General features: G+C 38.9%; 1 protein-coding gene across 7 annotated transcripts in view; it reads right to left on the bottom strand.

Annotated features, from left to right (window-relative positions):
* LOC124151123 (UTP--glucose-1-phosphate uridylyltransferase-like) overlaps positions 1-22,312 on the bottom strand; it is a 105,878-nt gene that overhangs the window by 40,769 nt on the left and 42,797 nt on the right. The window contains exon 1 of one of the 7 annotated variants that reach the window (XM_048403155.1): positions 10,527-10,559. The exons of 4 other annotated variants lie outside the window; for them this stretch is intronic. In XM_048403155.1, coding sequence (XP_048259112.1) covers positions 10,527-10,544 — 18 coding nt within the window. In that variant the 5' untranslated portion in view covers positions 10,545-10,559. Of the gene's footprint in view, positions 1-3,277; positions 3,299-9,275; positions 9,351-10,526; positions 10,560-22,312 lie in introns of those variants that run through there. 2 more of the 7 variants (XM_048403152.1, XM_048403158.1) reach the window with 2 other exon arrangements.

Raw genomic sequence — 22,312 nt, 5'->3', positions numbered from 1 at the left:
CTATTCATCTAGTCCCTGCAAACTGGTACTTCCTAAAGAAAGTGTGATGGCAAATGATCATGATGTAACTGTCATCATGGAGTTTGGCAAGGTTGATGGAATGCCCGTTTATAATTTCCAAATAAGTTGCTGATTTGCAGGGTTACTTCACAATATTTTGATGATACGCACAAGTTTTATTTTTGTAGCGTATCTGTAATGTTTGTTGCGTATTTGATACGCTTTGATTTTATTTTACTGCATATTTCTGCATTTCTGATGCGTATTTTACGCAGATACGCAGCTTATCTGGAGCTCTGAATATGAGATCAACTAATCTAATAAAAACAGCTGTATCCACACCTTGTGTAGCATTTCATCATAGATTTAGTAATGATAAATGGGAGGTTAAACATGTTGACAGACTTAATGTCTGTCAGTGACGCAGGTGGCGTCAACTTAACTGACGTACTTCACTGTCTCAAAACATCTGTGCGTATACTATTCAAAAGAAGTTAAGGAACACCTCATTTTTTCATTTGTTAATAGTTAATCCATCATGACATGACAGATTAACTAGGGTCGTATGAAAAAAAGTGGTGTTCTCAGGTGTTCTTTAACTTCTTTTGAGTCAGGGAGTATTGTTTTACGCCACTTCTAGCAATATTCCAGCAATATCGTGGTGGGGGACACCAGAAATGGGCTTCACACATTGTACCCAAGTCGGGAATCGAACCCGGTTCTTCGGCGTGACAAGCGAACGCTTTAACAACAAGGCTACCCGAACGCCCCTAACTTCTTTTGAGTAGTATAGATGAAGTATACCTGTATTACAAGAGAAATCTTTTCACTTACTATTCAGTACTTAAGAAGCACGTCAAACTCACTGTTCGCAAAGATTTAATCTATGCGCAGGGTTCTCTCTAGGAATTTTCGGACAATTTCAAATATTCCAGAGGTAGGCCCATAATAACACAATTGTATTTAAAAATGTGGGCCTTTTTTCAAATTTAGGGATTAAAAGTTTGTTTATTTGTTGTTTAACGCCGCTCTCAGCAATATTCCAGCTATATGACGCCGGTCTGTAAATAATCGAGTCTGGACCAGACAATCCAGTGATTGACATCATGAGCATCGATCTAGGCAATTGTAGGGATTAAAAGCACAAGGCCCCACCCTAGAATTATCCCTGTATGTGGATAACTGAATACATTCACAGCAACATGGAGGTTTATTTAATGCTGAACTGAAATCGTCACTATATGGCTGAACCGATACACACACCTCACACATTGATGCTTAATTCACACTAAACATTATTCATTTACAAAAACTTACCAAATGAATTTACTATTAGCCTGTCTTGGTCATACCAGCAAACCAGAACAAAAGAATATGATAGACTTGCTAATGGTTGAATTGGACATTTAATATGATCAGGTGAGGTGATTTGTGACGATAAAGCCCCTTGTAACTATAAAAATTCAACCACTTACAACACAGACAATTGTCAAGGGAGGCTATTCATGTTCGGCTTCGAGATCAACAAAGATCGATTATGTATCTCTTTACTAGTTTACAACAGTAAATTCATATGTTTTTTATTAAAAGATGATGAAAACAAATAAAATAACTGACTACGCGGCTATCGGCCGTGGAAATAAAAATGGAGATCTGATTTGATTTTTTTTACATTTTCTAAAAAATTAGAGTCAGCGGGTCCGTAATCTGAAAAATATAAAACGCCTGGCCCTATGGTCATATGAAAGGATCAAGTGGTCATTATGTGTCTTGAGTAGTAAGGCTGGCTATCTATACAGATCGTAGAGATCGATAATCATTAACTAAACGTTGATCAATTATCGATAAATATCGGAGAAGTATCTTTGAGTAAATACACACAAAAAAGTCCTTAAGAAATCAGCATATTTCACTCCACTGGTAAGTGGTGGCCCATTTCTGCAGGGAATACCTTGTAGACATTTGATACATTACAAATACAGTTACATTCCATCTTCAGCAATTAACAGTATTGACAATAACAAGTGTGTTTTGGTAAAACTAAACTTAATTTCATCACAATAGTGTATGTAAGGTATTATCGATGACACGATTTTCATATTGATAATCAATAATATTTTTTTCCATTGATAATAGTTTCGATTATTAATTTTTTTTGCCAGCCCTATTTAGTAGTGTAGATAAATGCATGTGTTTTATGGGTCTGTTGGTCCAAAGAACAGTAAAAGATCATCATTGGCATTGTCATACATCAGAGAGGTGAGGTGAAATGGGGTTTAACTTCGCGTCCAAGATTATTGCACTTATATAGCGACATGTACGTGTGTGTGTTTGTGTGTGGCCGCTTGTACTAGTCGGGACTGATGCCGATTTATAGTGCTAGCTCACTGAGATACCATGCCATTTAACATGAATATCCCACTCAGACACAGTATACTGACTCCGAGCTGACCAGTCCTTGTTTTAGCCCCTTAATGCCGAGCGCCAGACAGGGTTACAACAAGTACCATCTTTTAACATCTTTTGGTATGACGCGTCCGGGGATCGAACCCCGGACCTTCCGCTCTCTGGGCGGACGCTCTACCACTAGACCACGGAGGCGACTGAGAAGACTGTAGACTAGTCCTCTTGTTTTAACATTTGCTATTTCAAGTCTTTGAAAGGCATTTAGAAGTGATACACATGAGGAAGATAAGTTATGGATGTCAACGTCTTTATCATGAGGAACACATCGTTTCAGAGTACCATATTCGACGTAATAAGCGCCCCGCCTGGCGATATTTGCTAATATATTGGCTTATGAGTGAACAATCCCAATTAGCAACCTTCTGATTGATCAATGTATACAAGACTTATTTATTCGTGTATAATACGCACTTGTGTGCTATATGCACCCTTAATTACAAATAAATTCTGGAAAAATATATCTGTCGTGTATAATACGCACAGTTTTTTCTTTTGTATCATTTCAGGCTGTCAGCATAACCCACGAAATTTACAATCTTTCAACTCTTACACCAAAATTATATTCTAACAAGAGACCCTTATTTCTAATTTTGAGAGCGCCCTGGGTGCTTATTACGTCGAATACGGTATATACTTACACTTTCATCAGGTGAATTATGAAGGAGTAAGCATATACTCCGAAACGTTGTGTGCCTCTTGATAAAGAAGTCGACATCCATAAATTAACTTCTTTGTTTGCTATTTCCCCCAAAATGGCTCAGTGGGAAGATAATACTGTTACATAAATCTTCTGAGACAGACAATAAGTTACCTTCATCCAGACTCATAAACATTCTACTGTCATCAGACCACACAAAAACACTTATTTGTGACAGGTTATATTAAGTGTACAATACATTAGCCAGCAGAGGTTTAAACTGTTCACTGGTGCAGAGCTCCAGATAAGCTTTTGGTGTTGTGGGTATTTTACCCATGCATTTTAAAATTATTGGGTATCAGTAATTCTATCTGGATATTCAAATTTCTGTTACCCACTAGTTTTTACACATGTGGGTATTTAAGTTAAATATTTAAAAACACTATTCATCTAGTCCCTGCAAACTGGTACTTCCTAAAGAAAGTGTGATGGCAAATGATCATGATGTAACTGTCATCATGGAGTTTGGCAAGGTTGATGGAATGCCCGTTTATAATTTCCAAATAAGTTGCTGATTTGCAGGGTTACTTCACAATATTTTGATGATACGCACAAGTTTTATTTTTGTAGCGTATCTGTAATGTTTGTTGCGTATTTGATACGCTTTGATTTTATTTTACTGCATATTTCTGCATTTTTTAATTTTTTCACATGTGGGTATTTAAGTTAAATATTTAAAAACACTATTCATCTAGTCCCTGCAAACTGGTGTCGTGTAGGTTTGAGAGCTTTATAGGACTCAAAAATACCACAATACTTCCACAAGAAAGTGTGATGGCAAATAATGATGTAACTGTCATCGTGGAGTTTGGCAAGGTTGACGGAATGCCTGTTTATAATTTCAAAATAAGTTGCTGATTTGCTAATCAAATACACAGGGTTTCTTCACAATATTTTGATGATACGCACAAGTTTTATTTTTGTAGCGTATCTGTAATGTTCATTGCGTATTTGATACGATTGGATTTTATTTTACTGCGTATTTCTGCATTTTTTATGAGTATTTTACGCAGATACGCAGCTTATCTGGAGCTCTGCTGGTGTGACAGAAGCCAGGAGGGAAGTCATTTAATAAACATTAAACATGCTCCACATGTATAACTATCTAGGCCATCTCTGAAGACCCTCCCCGAAAGACCCACCCCGAAGACCCTCCCCCAGGTCGTCCTAATTTTTCATACACAGTCAAACCTCAGTGTTATCTCAAACCCCATTATCTCATATGTACCGATATCTCGAATCTATTCTCCAGTCCTGACCGCTACATGATATAAATACATTTAAATTTGCCCGCTTATCTCAAATTTGAGAAAATACACAGCGCTACGTCGAGTCGAACCTTTGACTACTTCTTCACCATAGAATTTTGTACCTTTATCTCGAAGTTGGTATTCGCCACATTAACAGTTCTGAAAAGTGCAATAATATCTTGTACCTTTCCTCACACATCTAACATTGTGGTTGAAGAACTGTTCAATTTAAATTGCTCAACCAATCATGTACAATCCAACTGTAATATAATCTTCATTGACAAAAAAACCTTTTGGAGTACACATGAGTAAATACATGGTGCTTCCTGGTTACTTTGAAATGTGATTGGCTGAAACCTGATGAAATATATCCTGTTGGTATATAAGGTTAATGCTGGCCCTTGTGGTGTGTTCCTGTACTGCAGGAAGTCCTGAAAACCACCAAAGTCAAGTGTCCTGTTGCATGATTAACTCCTTAATCTTTAAGACACATTCATACATTCCCCGCCTCCTCTGAATATGAACATCTTAAATTCCACATCAAGATGTTTCAACTATCCGTCCCTTGTATTATTCATACGCATGATTAATGACCTTGCTTTAAAAGTCATATCTTTCTTGGTAAATATCCTGACAATGTAGGCATTATCATGGAGGGAGGACATTGTGGCATCCCGACAATGTAGGCATTATCATGGAGGGAGGACATTGTGGCATCCTGACAATGTAGGCATTATAATGGAGGGAGGACATTGTGGCATCCTGACAATGTAGGCATTATAATGGAGGGAGGACATTGTGGCATCCTGACAATGTAGGCATTATAATGGAGGGAGGACATTGTGGCATCTTGTCAATGTAGGCATTATAATGGAGGGAGGACATTGTGGCATCCCACAATGTAGGCATTATAATGGAGGGAGGACATTGTGGCATCCTGACAATGTAGGCATTATACTGGAGGGAGGACATTGTGGCATCCTGACAATGTAGGCATTATAATGGAGGGAGGACATTGTGGCATCTTGTCAATGTAGGCATTATAATGGAGGGAGGACATTGTGGCATCCCACAATGTAGGCATTATAATGGAGGGAGGACATTGTGGCATCCTGACAATGTAGGCATTATACTGGAGGGAGGACATTGTGGCATCCCAACAATGTAGGCATTATAATGGAGGGAGGACATTGTGGCATCCTGACAATGTAGGCATTATAATGGAGGGAGGACATTGTGGCATCTTGTCAATGTAGGCATTATAATGGAGGGAGGACATTGTGGCATCCCACAATGTAGGCATTATAATGGAGGGAGGACATTGTGGCATCCTGACAATGTAGGCATTATAATGGAGGGAGGACATTGTGGCATCCCACAATGTAGGCATTATAATGGAGGAAGGACATTGTGGCATCCTGACAATGTAGGCATTATAATGGAGGGAGGACATTGTGGCATCCTCACAATGTAGGCATTATAATGGAGGGAGGACATTGTTGCATCCCACAATGTAGGCATTATAATTGAGGAGGACATTGTGGCATCCCACAATGTAGGCATTATAATGGAGGGAGGACATTGTTGCATCCCGACAATGTAGGCATTATACTGGAGGGAGGAAATTGTGGCATCCTGACAATGTAGGCATTATAATGGAGGGAGGACATTGTGGCATCCTGACAATGTAGGCATTATCATGGAGGGAGGACATTGTGGCATCCTGACAATGTAGGCATTATAATGGAGGGAGGACATTGTGGCATCCTGACAATGTAGGCATTATAATGGAGGGAGGACATTGTGGCATCCTGACAATGTAGGCATTATAATGGAGGGAGGACATTGTGGCATCCTGACAATGTAGGCATTATACTGGAGGGAGGACATTGTGGCATCCTGACAATGTAGGCATTATAATGGAGGGAGGACATTGTGGCATCCTGACAATGTAGGCATTATAATGGAGGGAGGACATTGTGGCATCCTGACAATGTAGGCATTATAATGGAGGGAGGACATTGTGGCATCCTGACAATGTAGGCATTATAATGGAGGGAGGACATTGTGGCATCCTGACAATGTAGGACTTATAATGGAGGGAGGACATTGTGGCATCTTGTCAATGTAGGCATTATAATGGAGGGAGGACATTGTGGCATCCTGACAATGTAGGCATTATAATGGAGGGAGGACATTGTGGCCTCTTGACAATGTAGGCATTATAATGGAGGGAGGACATTGTGGCATCCCAACAATGTAGGCATTATAATGGAGGGAGGACATTGTGGCATCCCGACAATGTAGGCATTATAATGGAGGAAGTATGTTGTGGCATCCTGACAATGTAGGCATTATAATGGAGGGAGGACATTGTGGCATCCTGACAATGTAGGCATTATAATGGAGGGAGGACATTGTGGCATCCTGACAATGTAGGCATTATAATGGAGGGAGGACATTGTGGCATCCTGACAATGTAGGCATTATAAAAGGAGGGAGGACATTGTGGCATCCTGACAATGTAGGCATTATAATGGAGGGAGGACATTGTGGCATCCTGACAATGTAGGCATTATAATGGAGGGAGGACATTGTGGCTTCCTGACAATGTAGGCATTATACTGGAGGGAGGACATTGTGGCATCCTGACAATGTAGGCATTATAATGGAGGGAGGACATTGTGGCATCCCACAATGTAGGCATTATACTGGAGGGAGGACATTGTGGCATCCTGACAATGTAGGCATTATAATGGAGGGAGGACATTGTGGCATCCCAACAATGTAGGCATTATAATGGAGGGAGGACATTGTGGCATCCTGACAATGTAGGCATTATAATGGAGGGAGGACATTGTGGCATCCCAACAATGTAGGCATTATAATGGAGGGAGGACATTGTGGCATCCCAACAATGTAGGCATTATAATGGAGGGAGGACATTGTGGCATCCTGACAATGTAGGCATTATAATGGAGGGAGGACATTGTGGCATCCTGACAATGTAGGACTTATAATGGAGGGAGGACATTGTGGCATCTTGTCAATGTAGGCATTATAATGGAGGGAGGACATTGTGGCATCCTCACAATGTAGGCATTATAATGGAGGGAGGACATTGTGGCATCCTGTCAATGTAGGAATTATACTGGAGGGAGGACATTGTGGCATCCTGACAATGTAGGCATTATAATGGAGGGAGGACATTGTGGCATCCTGACAATGTAGGCATTATACTGGAGGGAGGACATTGTGGCATCCTGACAATGTAGGCATTATACTGGAGGGAGGACATTGTGGCATCCTGACAATGTAGGCATTATACTGGAGGGAGGACATTGTGGCATCCCACAATGTAGGCATTATACTGGAGGGAGGACATTGTGGCATCCTGACAATGTAGGCATTATAATGGAGGGAGGACATTGTGGCATCCTGACAATGTAGGCATTATAATGGAGGGAGGAAATTGTGGCATCCTGACAATGTAGGACTTATAATGGAGGGAGGACATTGTGGCATCTTGTCAATGTAGGCATTATACTGGAGGGAGGACATTGTGGCATCCCAACAATGTAGGCATTATAATGGAGGGAGGACATTGTGGCATCCTGACAATGTAGGCATTATAATGGAGGGAGGACATTGTGGCATCCCAACAATGTAGGCATTATAATGGAGGGAGGACATTGTGGCATCCCAACAATGTAGGCATTATAATGGAGGGAGGACATTGTGGCATCCTGTCAATGTAGGCATTATAATTGAGGAGGACTTTGTGGCATCCCGACAATGTAGGCATTATAATTGAGGAGGACATTGTGGCATCCCGACAATGTAGGCATTATAATTGAGGAGGACTTTGTGGCATCCTGTCAATGTAGGCATTATAATTGAGGAGGACATTGTGGCATCCCGACAATGTAGGCATTATAATTGAGGAGGACATTGTGGCATCCCGACAATGTAGGCATTATAATTGAGGAGGACTTTGTGGCATCCCGACAATGTAGGCATTATACTGGAGGGAGGACATTGTGGTATCCCAACAATGTAGGCATTATAATGGAGGAAGTATGTTGTGGCAACATTGAAATACATAGTTTGATGAAATAAATATGATGTTGTAGTCACTCCAGTTTGATAATGGTGTAAGAATCTCTGACGAGATGTCGCTATATGAACTAAACCCGAAGTTATTATCCATAAAGTTGACTTTTTCTTATTGACTCACCAACTTCTAGACTACCAATAAACAGATGAAACCCTGATCCTTTAATATTTAAGGTAAGATTTAGATATCTATTATCTTACATAGAACATTCCATCCCTTAAAATTCAGTAATACCGTATTCGACGTAATAAGCGCCCCGGATGCTCTCAAAATTAGAAATAGGGGGCTCTTATTAGATTATTACTTTGGTGAGATTAAAAACGAGGTTGAAAGATTGTAAATTTTGTGGTTTATGCTGCCAGCCTGAAATGAAATAAAAGAAGAATCTGTGTGTATTATACACGATAGATATATTTTCGAGAATTTAATTGCCCATAATTTAGGGTGCATATAACAAACGAGTGCGTATTATAAACGAATAAATAAGTCTTGAGAACATTGATCAATCGGAAAGGGTGCTAACTGGGATTGTTCACTAGCCTATATATTAGCAAATAACGCCTTTGGCGCTTTATAGAGTGGGGCACTTATTACGTCGAATACGGTACATGTAATATTCATATTTACACTATTTCATAAAAAAAGCCACTGAAAAAAAGTTATTTCATCAGCAACACTAATCTTGCATTGAATTATGTCTGAACAATGAACAGGTCTTAAGTAAAACAAACATGAAAGTACTTACCTGAGGATCTCTAAAACCCACATATATCCTATTTAAACCAAGAATTGAAGCAATATCCATTATGAAAACAAATGCCTACAAACGACCCATAGCTGCACATCAACACATTGAAAACATCAATCTGATTTTAAATATTTCTTAACAAATAATAATATTTTGAAATTGATGCTTCCTGAGAGCATTGAGGAAAGAAGAATAAAATAAATGGCACAGCAAAACTCTAACCAGTGCCGGTGAAGTATACAACTAACCATGTTTCTAGACCAAATGACAAATATCTACTCCATCCAGGTGCACCCAACATAGGTATTGAGCCAATCAAATGCCAGCTGTTTGGATCTATTTACATAGACTTCGATATATTTAAGCAACTTTTACACAGTACACACTATCAAAATTGACAGCACAAGACAACAATCCAGTCGTACATATTTCCACCCGAAACGATGCAACAATGTTCTAAAAACCACATACCGTATTCGACGTAATAAGCGCCCTGCTCTAATAAGCGCCCACGGCGATATTTGCTAATATATTGGCTAGTGAACAATCTCAATTAGCACCTCTTCCAATTGATTAATGTACACAAGACTTATTCATTTGTGTATAATACGCACTCGTGTGTTATATGCACCCTTAATTATGGGCAATTAAATCCTGGAAAAATATATCTGTCGTATATAAACATTTCAGGCTGTCAGCATAAACCATGAAATTTACGATCTTTCAACTCAAAATACTATTCTAATAAGGGCCCCCTGTTTCTAATTTCGAGAGCGCCCTGGGCGCTTATTACGTCGAATACGGTATGTTGAATTGAGTCGGATAATTAGAGCAAATCAGGCATGTACCATACATTTGACGTGAGGTCTTTTGTGTGGGTTGCATATACAGTCTTATACACATATATTAACACTCATTCAGCCCTGAAGGCGTTACTAGGTTTTCTTTGGGGTGCCCACCTCATGTTAGTTTACGAACTTATGAGCTTCATGCTTTCAAAGGCTGTCACATATTTGAATGAAGTATTTCGGTGCAAAACAAACTGCTTAAGCATACACAGTGCCACGTTTATTTGAAGGTTGTTGTCGGTGATTCCGTAATTCAGATTGACAACACGCTCAAAACATGAGTTGGACACAACCCATGCTTTATCAATCAAAATATTTGCCGACATCAGTGTTTTATTTAGTCATGGTGGAATTGAGATACATGTATGCATACCGTGTTTTCAATGTAGACCTAGATTACCTGTAGATTGGACTGCATGTTCGGTTCCAAATTCAATTAAACAAGCGTATAGTCGACGAAGTCATCTATATCCCCCGCCATTTTAACACGTTATGGTCCCAAAAATAGCTGCAATGGAAATTCTAAAATAAAAATTTATAAAATTCCTAAATAGCAAAAGGCACCAGTTCAGTATGTGCATAGTAGACATGCAAAGTTTTGTGAGAAAGTATTAAACAGTTTTTGAGTTATGCTCCGGAAACGAACAATACCCTTATAGAACCTAAGTCCAACTCGTTGCCATGGAAACGTTAAAAATAAAAATTTATAAAATTCCTAAATAGCAAAAGGCACCAGTTGAACAGCATGAGTCAGACATGCAAAGTTTCGTAGAGAAATATTTAACGGTTTCTGAGTTATGCTCCGGAAACGATTTCGGCACGCACACACACACGCACACATGGCCGGAACCCATTTCAATATCCCCCGCATAGTAATAAGCACCATACCCGTGCTTGTTGGTTTTTGACCGAAGTGGTAAATGTCTGAGACCTGCATCACTTCGGGCTTTCCTCCCACATTAAGCTGACACGCCGTAATATAACTTGAATACTGTTAAAAGCGGCGTTAAACCCAACTCACTCACTCACTCACGTTTCACCATTTGTTAACATTATTGTACACCTCTCGCCAACTAAAACTTGCTGTCTTCTGTATAGGTATGTAGCCTACATCTAATACCGTATTCGACGTAATAAGCGCCCCACTCTAATAAGCGCCAACGGCGATATTTGCTAATACATTGGCTCGTGAACAATCCCAATTAGCACCCTAATTTTGAGAGCGCCCTGGGTGCTTTTTACGTCGAATATGGTAAGTATATTGCATGTCATGTTACTCTATTTAAAACTTTGTAGCATCATATTCTGAATTAAATAAAAAATATTAAAAATATTATTTTTTTTAAAAAGAGAAAAAAAAGAAGAAGCTAAAAACTGATTGTTCTGCCAAGTCCTTGGTCTTACTTTCATGACATCTGTGATTAAACAAACTATTATATAAATGACGATTAAGTCTGCATACAAAATTGAATTACTGACTGGAAACAGCTGTCATGATTCTCCAGACATATGGCCATTGTTGTCACATAGATTTTTCTCCTGTCAGCGTAACACTAAATGAACTGATCTGGCGTAAAGACCCGGGGTAGAATAGGTCTTCAGCAACCGATGCTTGCCGTAAATGGCAAATATGCTTGTCGTAAGAGGCCACTAACGGGATTGGGTGGTCAGGCTCGCAGACTTGGTTTATGCATATCATTGATCCCAAATGCGTGGATCGATGCTCATGATGTCAATCACTGGATTGTCTGGTCCCGACTTGATTATTTACAGACCTCCGTCATATAGCTGGAATATTCCTGAGTGCGGCGTTAAACAACAAACCAACTATTAAATGAACCATGTCCTTGGCCACTGAAAACCAGGGATGATACACCAACATCCATTATGTATCCTGATACCTTGCTCACGATCCCATACGTATCAAATACTTGCATATGCCCTTTTCTGTGGTGCGTAAGCTATCTTTTTCAAAGACAGGACGGACAAATACCTGGCACACTGACGATTTAAAGTTGGCAGTGTCTAGTATGGAACTCATTTTCACTGGTAATTAGTGTTACCGTATTCGGCGTAATAAGCGCCCCGCTCTAATAAGCGCCCACGGCGATATTTGCTAATATATTGGCTGGTGAACAATCCCAATTAGCACTCCTTCCGATAGATCAATGTACACAAGACTTATTTATTCGCGCCTAATACGCACTCGTGTTATATGCATTCTTAATTATGGGCAATTAAATTCTGGACAAATGTATCTGTCGCATATAAACATTTCAGTGTGTCAGCATAAACCACGAAATTTATGTTTCAACTTTCTTTTTTCCACCAAAATAATATTCTAATAAGAGCCCCCTATTTCTAATTTTGAGATCACCCTGGGCGCTTATTACGTGGAATACAGTAAGTGTAACATTTATTAAAGAATACAGTTAAGGTGAGAATCAATACTTTTTACTTAATGTGCAATTGTGATCAATACTTGTATCGAGAAGTGAAAAATCGTGATCCAATGCATCAGTGTATCCCACTACTACAGTGAAAACAATTATCAATGGTTCACTATTATTATTTAAAGGATAAAGAACTGACTTCAATACTTTTGGTGTGTCGGATGTTTACGGGAGTATAAATGTGAAACTGGTTCCCACACTGAGTGATTCTGTTCATTAGGCAAATAAAGGTGAGGTGAAATGGGGTTTAACGTCGCGTCCAAGATTATTGCACTTATATAGCGACGTACATGCACGTGTAAGTGTGTGTGTGTGTGTGTGTGTGTGTGCGTGTGTGCGTGTGTGTGTGTCTGCTTGTACTAGTCCGGACTGATGCCGATTTATAGTGTTAGCACACTGAGATACCATGCCGCAGTTTAACATGAATACCCCACTCAGACACAGTATACTGACTCCGAGCTGACCAGTCCTTGTTTTAGCCTCTTAATGCCGAGCGCCAGACAGGGTAACAACAAGTACCATCTTTTAACATCTTTTGGTATGACGTGGCTGAGGATCGAACCCCGGACCTTCCGCTCTACCATTAGACCACGGAGGCGGTCTAGGCAGATGGATGAGTCAACAGTAAATGAGACCAACCTTTTGTTTTTTGGGAGGGACTGGGGTCCTATTGAGTGAAACAATCTCATTAAAAACAGACCCTGGTTCTCGCAACCACTAAAAAAAAGATCTGAAGACATCCCATTAGGGGTCACATCAGAACGACCTTTCATCCGACCAATCAGAGCGTCGCTTACCAGATCATGAAAGTGACAGTCGGAATGTGATTTCTAATCATACAACCTCGAAAACTTTAACACGGGGTATTCCGAACGATAGTTACAGGTTTAACGACTGAATCCACACAATCTGGACCATCTTTTAGCCATTCCAGAATGTTCTTTTGTTTAGGTTTCAAATTTGTAATCGAGAATTTGTCAAAATATGTTTCGAAGCGTAGTCGCCAATTTGAAATAAGTGCTGTGAAGCACGAGAAAGCTGCCTTCTGATTGGTCATTCTATTGGTCGGTCAAAGTTCGCGCAAGGTCGGGCTGACGTGACCCGTAATGGGATGTCCTCAGATCTTTGTTTAGCGGTAGCGAGAACTAAGGTCTGATTTTAATGAGATTGATCGAAGAAATAAACTTCCAGTAAAAGCTTGAAAATTAATAATTATGCTTCAGATTGTTAAAAAAAAGAAGAAATTGTCAGACACAAAAAATACATTGTCTGAAAGTGGGCGTGGCCTAATCAGTTAGGTTGCATGTATATAATCCCACTGCAATGACCACCCGAACAACTTTATGCCAAGTCTATTTAGAATATAAAATTGGTAGTGCAGCTGGTCATTGTAAGTCAGAATCACAAAAACCACTCCTGATAATTTCTAATATATATATTTATGGTAACAGGTTAGCAATGTTTGGCATATAGCTGATTTCACTGCTTTGGTGGCCATCCTTAAACAAGAGTCATCAGAAAGATGACATATCCCCCTGGCAGCTGTCTGTAAAGTATAACCACAAGTAAATGTGTAATTCTGTATGTAATGAGTCAACAGTTGAATGTTCTTGAAGAAGCATACATTGTTTACCCACAAAAGATCCACCATGGTCGCATCCATATGAAATGGAAAGTAAAACAAGTGTGTTTCTGTGAGTTTTTTTTATGCAAACAAATGACAAATTACAAGAAACAATAACTAAACAAGTGTATAAGTCAACGAAGTCATCTATATCCCCCGCCCATTTTAACCCAAACCAGGTAACTGACCCAACATTTCTCTTAGCCCATGTAAAAAAAGCTGCAATGGAAATTCTAAAATAAACATTTCTAAAACTCCTGAATATCAAATGGCACCAGTTCAGTATGTGCTTTATATATAGACATGCAATGTTTGGCAAGGAAATATTTAACAGTTTATTTGTTATACTCCATAAGTGAACCCACCCTATATGAAAACTAAAATTCAACTTGTTGCCATGGAAACGTAAAAAATAAAAATTTATAAAATTCCTAAATAGCACTATGCACTCGCGTGTTATATGCACCCTTAATTATGGGCAATTAAATTCTGGAAATATATATAGATTGTACATAAACATTTCAGGCTGTCAGCATAAACCACGAAATTTATCTTTCAACTGTTTTTTTCACCAAAATAATATTCTTATAAGAGACCCCTATTTCTAATTTTGAGAGCGCCCTGGGTGCATATTACGTTGAATATGGTAGCTAGTTTATAATATCCTTCAAAGAATCAACACAATACGATCCAAAACAAAATTGTCGAAATTATCGAAATACTTGTGGCAGCTGCCAGCCCTTGAGTTTGTAAGATCAACAATGGAGGACAGGTTGACCCATCCTACCCATGCTACATCGGGAGAACCGCAACTTTAGTTCACAGCCCTTCCTCTATACAGTCATCCTTAGGAGGGTCCAAATCCCTCACATTAAACATCCATAACACAAAGACATAAACAGTGTTCCGCCCTCCCCCATATTTCTTTGCTACTGATACACTCAGCAAATTGAAATCAAGGTGTATGTCAAATTCTTCTCATACAGGTTTGACATAACAGAACTGACTCACTGATATGACGAGTTTGCCTATATATGGCTGTATTGAATGTCACTATGATACATGATAAATACTAACCGTAAAAAAAAACACGAGCCATAGAATTATTTGTTTGTTTGTTTATTTGTTGTTTAAGGCCACACTCAGCAATATTCCAGCTATTATGATGGAGGTCTGTAAATAATCGAGTCTGGACCAGACAATCCTGTGATTGATGTCATGAGCATCGGTCCACGCATTTGGGATCGATGACATGCATCAACCAAGTCAGCGAGCCTGACCACCCGATCCCGTTAGCCGCCTTTTACGACAAGCATAGTCGCCATTTATGGCAAGCATGGGTTGCTGAAGACCTATTCTACCCCGGATCTTCACGGGTCGCGAGCTATAGAAACATATGGAGAAAGATGTACTTTAAGAAGAGATGTTTCCAATGTGTACCACTTCATGACAAAACTAACAATCAGTCAAGTGTTACCACAGTGTCTTTTTTCTTATCACGATATGCTACACGTGACTTCCAAACTTTACACACTAATCCTGCACGAGACAAATGGTGCATCTCGAGTCATGGGTCTATTCATGAGGGTCGGTTCAAACAACAGACCATGCATCGAACCGATCAAATATTTCTTAAAAATGAGTAATTCTGCATTCATATGTTAGATAGGGCTGTTATGAATATGCAGTCATGTGCATTTACATACCCTGTACCTAAAAATATCCATAAGAACTTATTATATGCATAGATTTCTTAAACAAGAGTCATCCGAAGATGACATATCCCCCCGACGTGGCATGTCGGTAAACTGTGTGTACCTTCAAATGTATTTAGATTGGCAAGAAAATCTTTTTCCTTGATGCCAAAACCAGAAATATAATGAAGGTTATTAAATATTGGTTCATGTAGCTCACTTTCTGATGATCTCATGAAATTGGAATAACAAACACAAACAATAACAGGCTCTGTAGTAGCCTCATGACACAAAGGCATAAAGAGAATGTACTAGGGATTGACAAAAAACAAACCTAAACTTCTTGTTTCATTATATGTCAGGGGCTACAAATTAAAAAGATTAAAATCTATAAATAACAAACTGCACTACTAGTGAACATGATTGATATTTGCATAAAGTTTGGTGAATCTCTGTCGCATGGTTTAGAAGATATGCTCCAGATGAGGACATTACCCTAAGTTCATCAATTTTCAATTTAAATTGGAAAAAGAAAAAAAAAGAAAAAATCTGTTAATAGCAAAGGCACCGCTACATAACCTGCTTGATAGGTGTAAAAACTTTTGAGAAGCTAAGTTGTATGGTTCGGGAGATATGGTCCGGACAAGAGCACTACCCTCAAATATCCTAAGTTCATCATATTTCCATGGAAACGGCAAAAATATCAAATTCTAAAAATCTCTAAATAGCAAAAGGCACTACTACTGAGCCTGATTGTTAAGTGTACCAAGTTTTGCGAAGCTAGGTTGTACGGTTAAGGAAATATGCTCCGGACAAACAATGATTACAGACGGACGGACGGACTGATGGCTATATCCCCCCATCATTATATGTCGGGGGGGATAAAAAGACAACACTGTTATGGATTTAATTTGACAGTAATGTGGTCACTGGTTATTGTCGCAATTGAGCAGATACTACTACCTGGGTAAGTGCAGTACATAAATGTATGATGTAATCATAATTAACACTGTCAACATGGACAAACCATGTCAAATAATATATTTTTTATATTGTTTCACTGAATATAATAAATAATACATAAACTGCGGACTTGATATTGTGTTTGTGAATCTATATTCATATTTATTCCCCTATATATGTGATACGTATCGTATTCGCCTTATAGTGTATTCGTTGCAGCCCTCATTGACAAAAGAAATTTGAATACCATACATGTTGGTTAACATGAGTATAGCACACTGACATGCTTCTACCTGCGTCGCATCTCAAGGGGGACAGAGAGACAGAATTACAATGACACCAATACATCCTGTTGACTACATTCTTACGACCTTTCTGTGTTCCTCTGCCTGAAGTTTGTAGCTGATTACACTTTAAATTGAATTAAGAGCCACTAATACTATCATGACCCATCTTCCCTAGGCAAGAGACTTAACGGACTGTAAAAGTCCAGTTTCCACCCTTGCCGAACTAGGCTGGAATTCCTGGGCTCGATCGTAGCGCCACTTGTGGTTATTATGAGTTATGTCCCTTCTAAGCCTCTCCTATGGACCAATCCGATTCCATCACTTGCATTTGTTTCAAACAAAATGGCGGCGCCCAGTCAAGACGCTCTGATTGATAATCAAGATCTATATTGTGATAACGGGTCTTGCATCGCGAAATGCATCAAATCATGTGAACAGCTTGATAAAAAACATGAAAAGATAAGGAAAATGTCTGTTGACAACAAGTTGGTGGTGCACATGCTTTGCAAATCCTGCAATCGACCGAAATCTGCACGACAATTTACGAACCAGATTTCGAATTCGTTGCGCGATTTTGATTGGACTATGCATAGACTCGTTAGTCCAGCCAAAATGTAACTCCATAATACCAGCCTAGTTTGGCAAGGGTGGAAACTGGACTTTTATAGAGGCTTCTTAAAGGGTTAATACAATTTTTTAATTTATTTATTTCCAAACAGATTACCTTGAATATGTTGAGGATAGAATTGTTACAATACTTTATATGATTAAGAGACATCAGATTTAGAATATACAAAGCAAATATTTAGTATTGATTCCATTACTCAATGTGAAAATGAGTGAAAAGGTCTTTCATCCAAATTGGAGTACTAATCAAAATATGTTATTTTAATTGACCATTTTCATAACCAATACTAGTATATTTCTACATTCTGCCTGACAAATTTAATTACCATATTTGACCTAATAAGCGCCCAGGACGCTCTCAAAATTAGGAATAGGGGGCTCTTCTTAGAATATTATTTTGGTGAAAAAACAGAGTTGAAAGATAAATTTCGTGGTTTATGCTGACACACTGAAATGTTTATATGCGACAGATACATTTTTCCAGAATTTAATTGCCCATAATTAAGAGTGCATAACACACGAGTGCGTATTATATGCAAATAAATTTTATAAGTCTTGTGTACATTGATCAATCGGAAGGGATGCTAATTGGGATTGTTCACTAGCCAATATATAAGGAAATATTCCAGTGGGCGCTTATTGCGTCGAATACGGTACTTGTTTCAGAAAAATGCTGTCCGTTTGCTTTGCTGGAGTGAGCTGGAGAAAACAAACATAGTCAAAAAGTCATTAGAACAGTTAATTTTGAGATCAAAGGTTACTAGGCCAGCATGACATTTTGTAATTTTGGAGGAAAATGGCAAAAAATGTGACAGGCGGATCTGAAGGACACACAATTAAATTAGTCAGAACTTAGTCGTACATTTGAAAAAAGTGATTTTTTTGTGTTCATATTTGTTGAGATATATTATTTCTGACATAATTTCTTCTTCCAGAGAATATCATAACTGATAGTTAAAGATGTTAAAATTAAAAAAACATAATGAAAAAATATTGTAGCAGTGGTCTGGAGTTTGTGAGGCTGTATTACTGTATCGAGTTAATCCGTATGTTCACCTGAATAACTGGCTGCACATCAACCCTAATCCCTTACTGTTTGTCAAACCAGACACACTGAGCGGAACAGCCTTCTTCCCAACCTATCAGCTGGCCCCCAGTGACCCCTGGTAAGGCTTCAGATTTCATCAGGTCACCTTGACCTCCAATCAGTGTTCATAGCTGGCGTACCACAGGTACAGAAGATCACCTTTAGGAGATGGTGTAGAGGTGAGGTGAAATTTGCGTTCCAAGATTATGAGCACACTAATACTATCTTGACTATGTGTGAAGTTTATTGCTTCTTAGAGGGTTAATACAGTTATTAAGTTTATTTATTTCCATACAGATTGCCTTAAATATGTTGAAGATAGAAATGTTACAATACTTTATGTGAATAAAAGACTTCAGATTTAGAATACACAAATAATGTGAAAATGAGTAAAAAGGTCTTTCATAGGACCCCAGGCTTCAGATTTCATCAGGTCACCGAGAGAGAAAGAGAGAGAGAGAGAAAGAGAGAGAGAGAGAGAGAAAGAGAATGAGAGAGAGAGAGAGAGAGAGAGAATGAAAGGAGAGAGAGAGAGAGGGAGAATGAGAGAGAGAGAATGAGAGGAGCGAGAGAGAATGAAAGAGAGAGAATGAGAGAAAGAGGGAGAATGACAGAGAATGAGAGGAGAGAGAGGGAGAATGAGAGAAAGAGTGAGAGTGAGAGAGAGAAAGAGAGAGAGGAGGGAGAAAAAGGAGAGTGAGAGTGAGAGAGAGAGAAAGAGAAAGGAGGGAGAAAAAGGAGAGTGAAAGTGAGAGAGAGAGGAGGGAGAAAAAGGAGAGAGAGGGAGAATGAGAGAGAGAATATCACTATATCATTGCTTCCGAATTATTATTTTTTTATTATGCAATATATTATGATACGTATCAAAATACGGAAAAATATTGTAATACACTTTCAGCCTACAATACCCATCCCTGGTGTGTGCATGTGTGTTTGTGTGTGTGCATGTGTGTATTTGTAGTTTGTGCGTTTGTAGTTGTTTGTATGTGTGTTTGAAAACAACCGAAATAGTTTGAGTTTGAAAATACAGTGACCTCCTTCCCCAATATGAATCACCAATAATGCAGTTTTGCCATTGTACCTTTTACTTTTCTAATCTATCAAAGTCTTCTCCGGACAACCCAGTGACTGACATCATGAGCATCAATCCATGCAAATGGAATACGATGACATGTATCAACCAAGTCAGCGAGCCTGACCCCGATCCCATTAGTCGCCTCTTACAAGCTACAGTCAGACACATTCTAGCATCCATGAACATGATCTAGCTCATAAATGATTGTTTATTTGTTTGGATTTCTGTTCCTGGATATATTTTAGTTATTTTTCTAATACCCTGTCATCACAAATAACTGTATACCAAAGTTAAAAGAGACTATCAGTCTGATGGCCAAGTCTTGTTTTCAGTGACTGATCTCAAGCCGAATGAATCACTAAGCCAGGCCTTCTTATAGACTTTAACTACGGTACTCATAGTCTGATTCTCAATCTTCTATCTCTTCTCATGATAATCTTTGTCATACTGGCATTCTGAATTTCAGTCGAGGCCACATCAACCGATGTGCTACGAACTACCATGGACCAGTGAGTGAGTGAGTGAGTGAGTGAGTGAGTGAGTGAGTGAGTGAGTGAGTGAGTGAGTGAGTGAGTGAGTGAGTGAGTGAGTGAGTCGGAATCGGGTGGTCAGGCTCGCTGACTTGATGGATGCAGGTCATCGATCCCAATTGTGTTCATGAAGCATGTCATCGCATGGTTTTACATGGCGCGTAATTCATGTGTATTTGATGCAATAATTTCCTGAAATACTCACAATTGTTTTTGATATGAGTCATAACTGATACAATAAATTTGCGAAGCAAAAATAAATTCAGACTTAGTATTTAATTTATCGTCAAGTCAGAACTCTTCAGTCTAACTGTTTGATTTGCATTGTAGAATCCTAGCAATTGGCATTTCTTCTAAGCTCTTCATCTTCAGAATCAGTTTCGTGAGAGTTTAGCATGAACCTTGGCCAACATCTAGTCTCTGAAATGAACTAATTTTACAGAAAACAAGTGCTAAAGTGAGCGTGACTCACTAATACCCCGACCCTACTAGTGTGTCAGTAGTTACAAATCAAATAGCTAGGATAGGGTTAGGGTTAAAAATCATAAAAAATGGAAAATTAATAAAAACAATATTTTTCTTTTGACTGCACCCCTCCATATGACACAGATTATATGTACTAAGTTTGAGATGAATCCACTGAATAATTTAAGAAAAATCACGCGGACAAAGTTTTCAGACGGACGTTAGGGTTTGAAAAATTCATTAAAAAATGGAAAATTAATAAAAACAATTTTTTTTCTTTTGACTGCATCCCTCCATATGACACAGATTATATGTACTAAGTTTGAGATGAATCCACTGAATAGTTTAAGAGAAATCGCACAGCCTTGGTATAACTATGTACCCCCGACATTTTATCGAGGGTATAAACAATGATAAAAGAGTTGTTAAATTACTAGTATAGTTATTAAATATAATAACAAGGAGCCCAGAGACTCTCTACATTTTCAGATACTGCAGTAATCTAGACATGCCAAACATTATAGACTTGCAAGGGCTGTCATGGATATATTTGTTTCAGGATCTGTATGACAGCCCAACATGAACCCTATTACACATCCTAATCATATAGTCAATGACTTTAGTCAATGACATTAGTCTTAGGACCGCCTCTGTGGTCTAGTGGTAGAGCATCCGCCCGGAGAGCGGAAGGTCCAGGGTTCGATCCATGGCCGCGTCATACCAAAAGAAGTTAAAATATGGTACTTGTTGTTACCCTGTCAGGCGCTCGGCATTAAGGGGCTAAAACAAGGACTGGTCGGCTCGGAGTCAGTATACAGTGTCTGAGTGGGGTATTCATGTTAAACTGCGGCATGGTATCTCAGTGAGCTAGCACTATAAATCGGCATCAGTCCGGACTAGTACAAGCAGCCACACAAACACACACACACGTACATGCACGTCGCTAAATAAGTGCAATTATCTTGGACGCGACGTTAAACCCCATTTCACCTCACCTCACCTTTAGTCTTAGCCTGTGGGTTTTATTAACTGAGCTAACTAGACTAAAATAATTTGTGTTGTTGCCAGCTTGGATCTGGTGAGAGAACACTGTACTTGATTGAGACAATAGCTTGATTTCTTTCGTCCTTGACTAATGGAAGCTATACATGCTAACTGCAAACAAAGCCAATATCAATATGCGCACTGCAACTTGTGGCAATTTTTGACAATGCATTGTTGCATCAATAGACAACAGCTGTCATTATTAAACAAATTAAAAACAAGCATGAAATACTCATTTCCCCCGTCAATATGACATGTCCGATCGTGTGCAATGCATTAGCTCCTGTGAAATATGTTCACTGGACCTTTCTGTAAATGGCCTAATTGCAGCACTAAA

This window comes from Haliotis rufescens, unplaced genomic scaffold (assembly GCF_023055435.1).
Source record: "Haliotis rufescens isolate VD_foot unplaced genomic scaffold, xgHalRufe1.0.p SCAF_3, whole genome shotgun sequence".
Taxonomy (NCBI): Eukaryota; Metazoa; Mollusca; class Gastropoda; order Lepetellida; family Haliotidae; genus Haliotis; species Haliotis rufescens.
The sequence above is the reverse complement of the archived record's forward strand: the minus strand, read 5'-3'. Positions and strand labels throughout refer to the sequence as shown.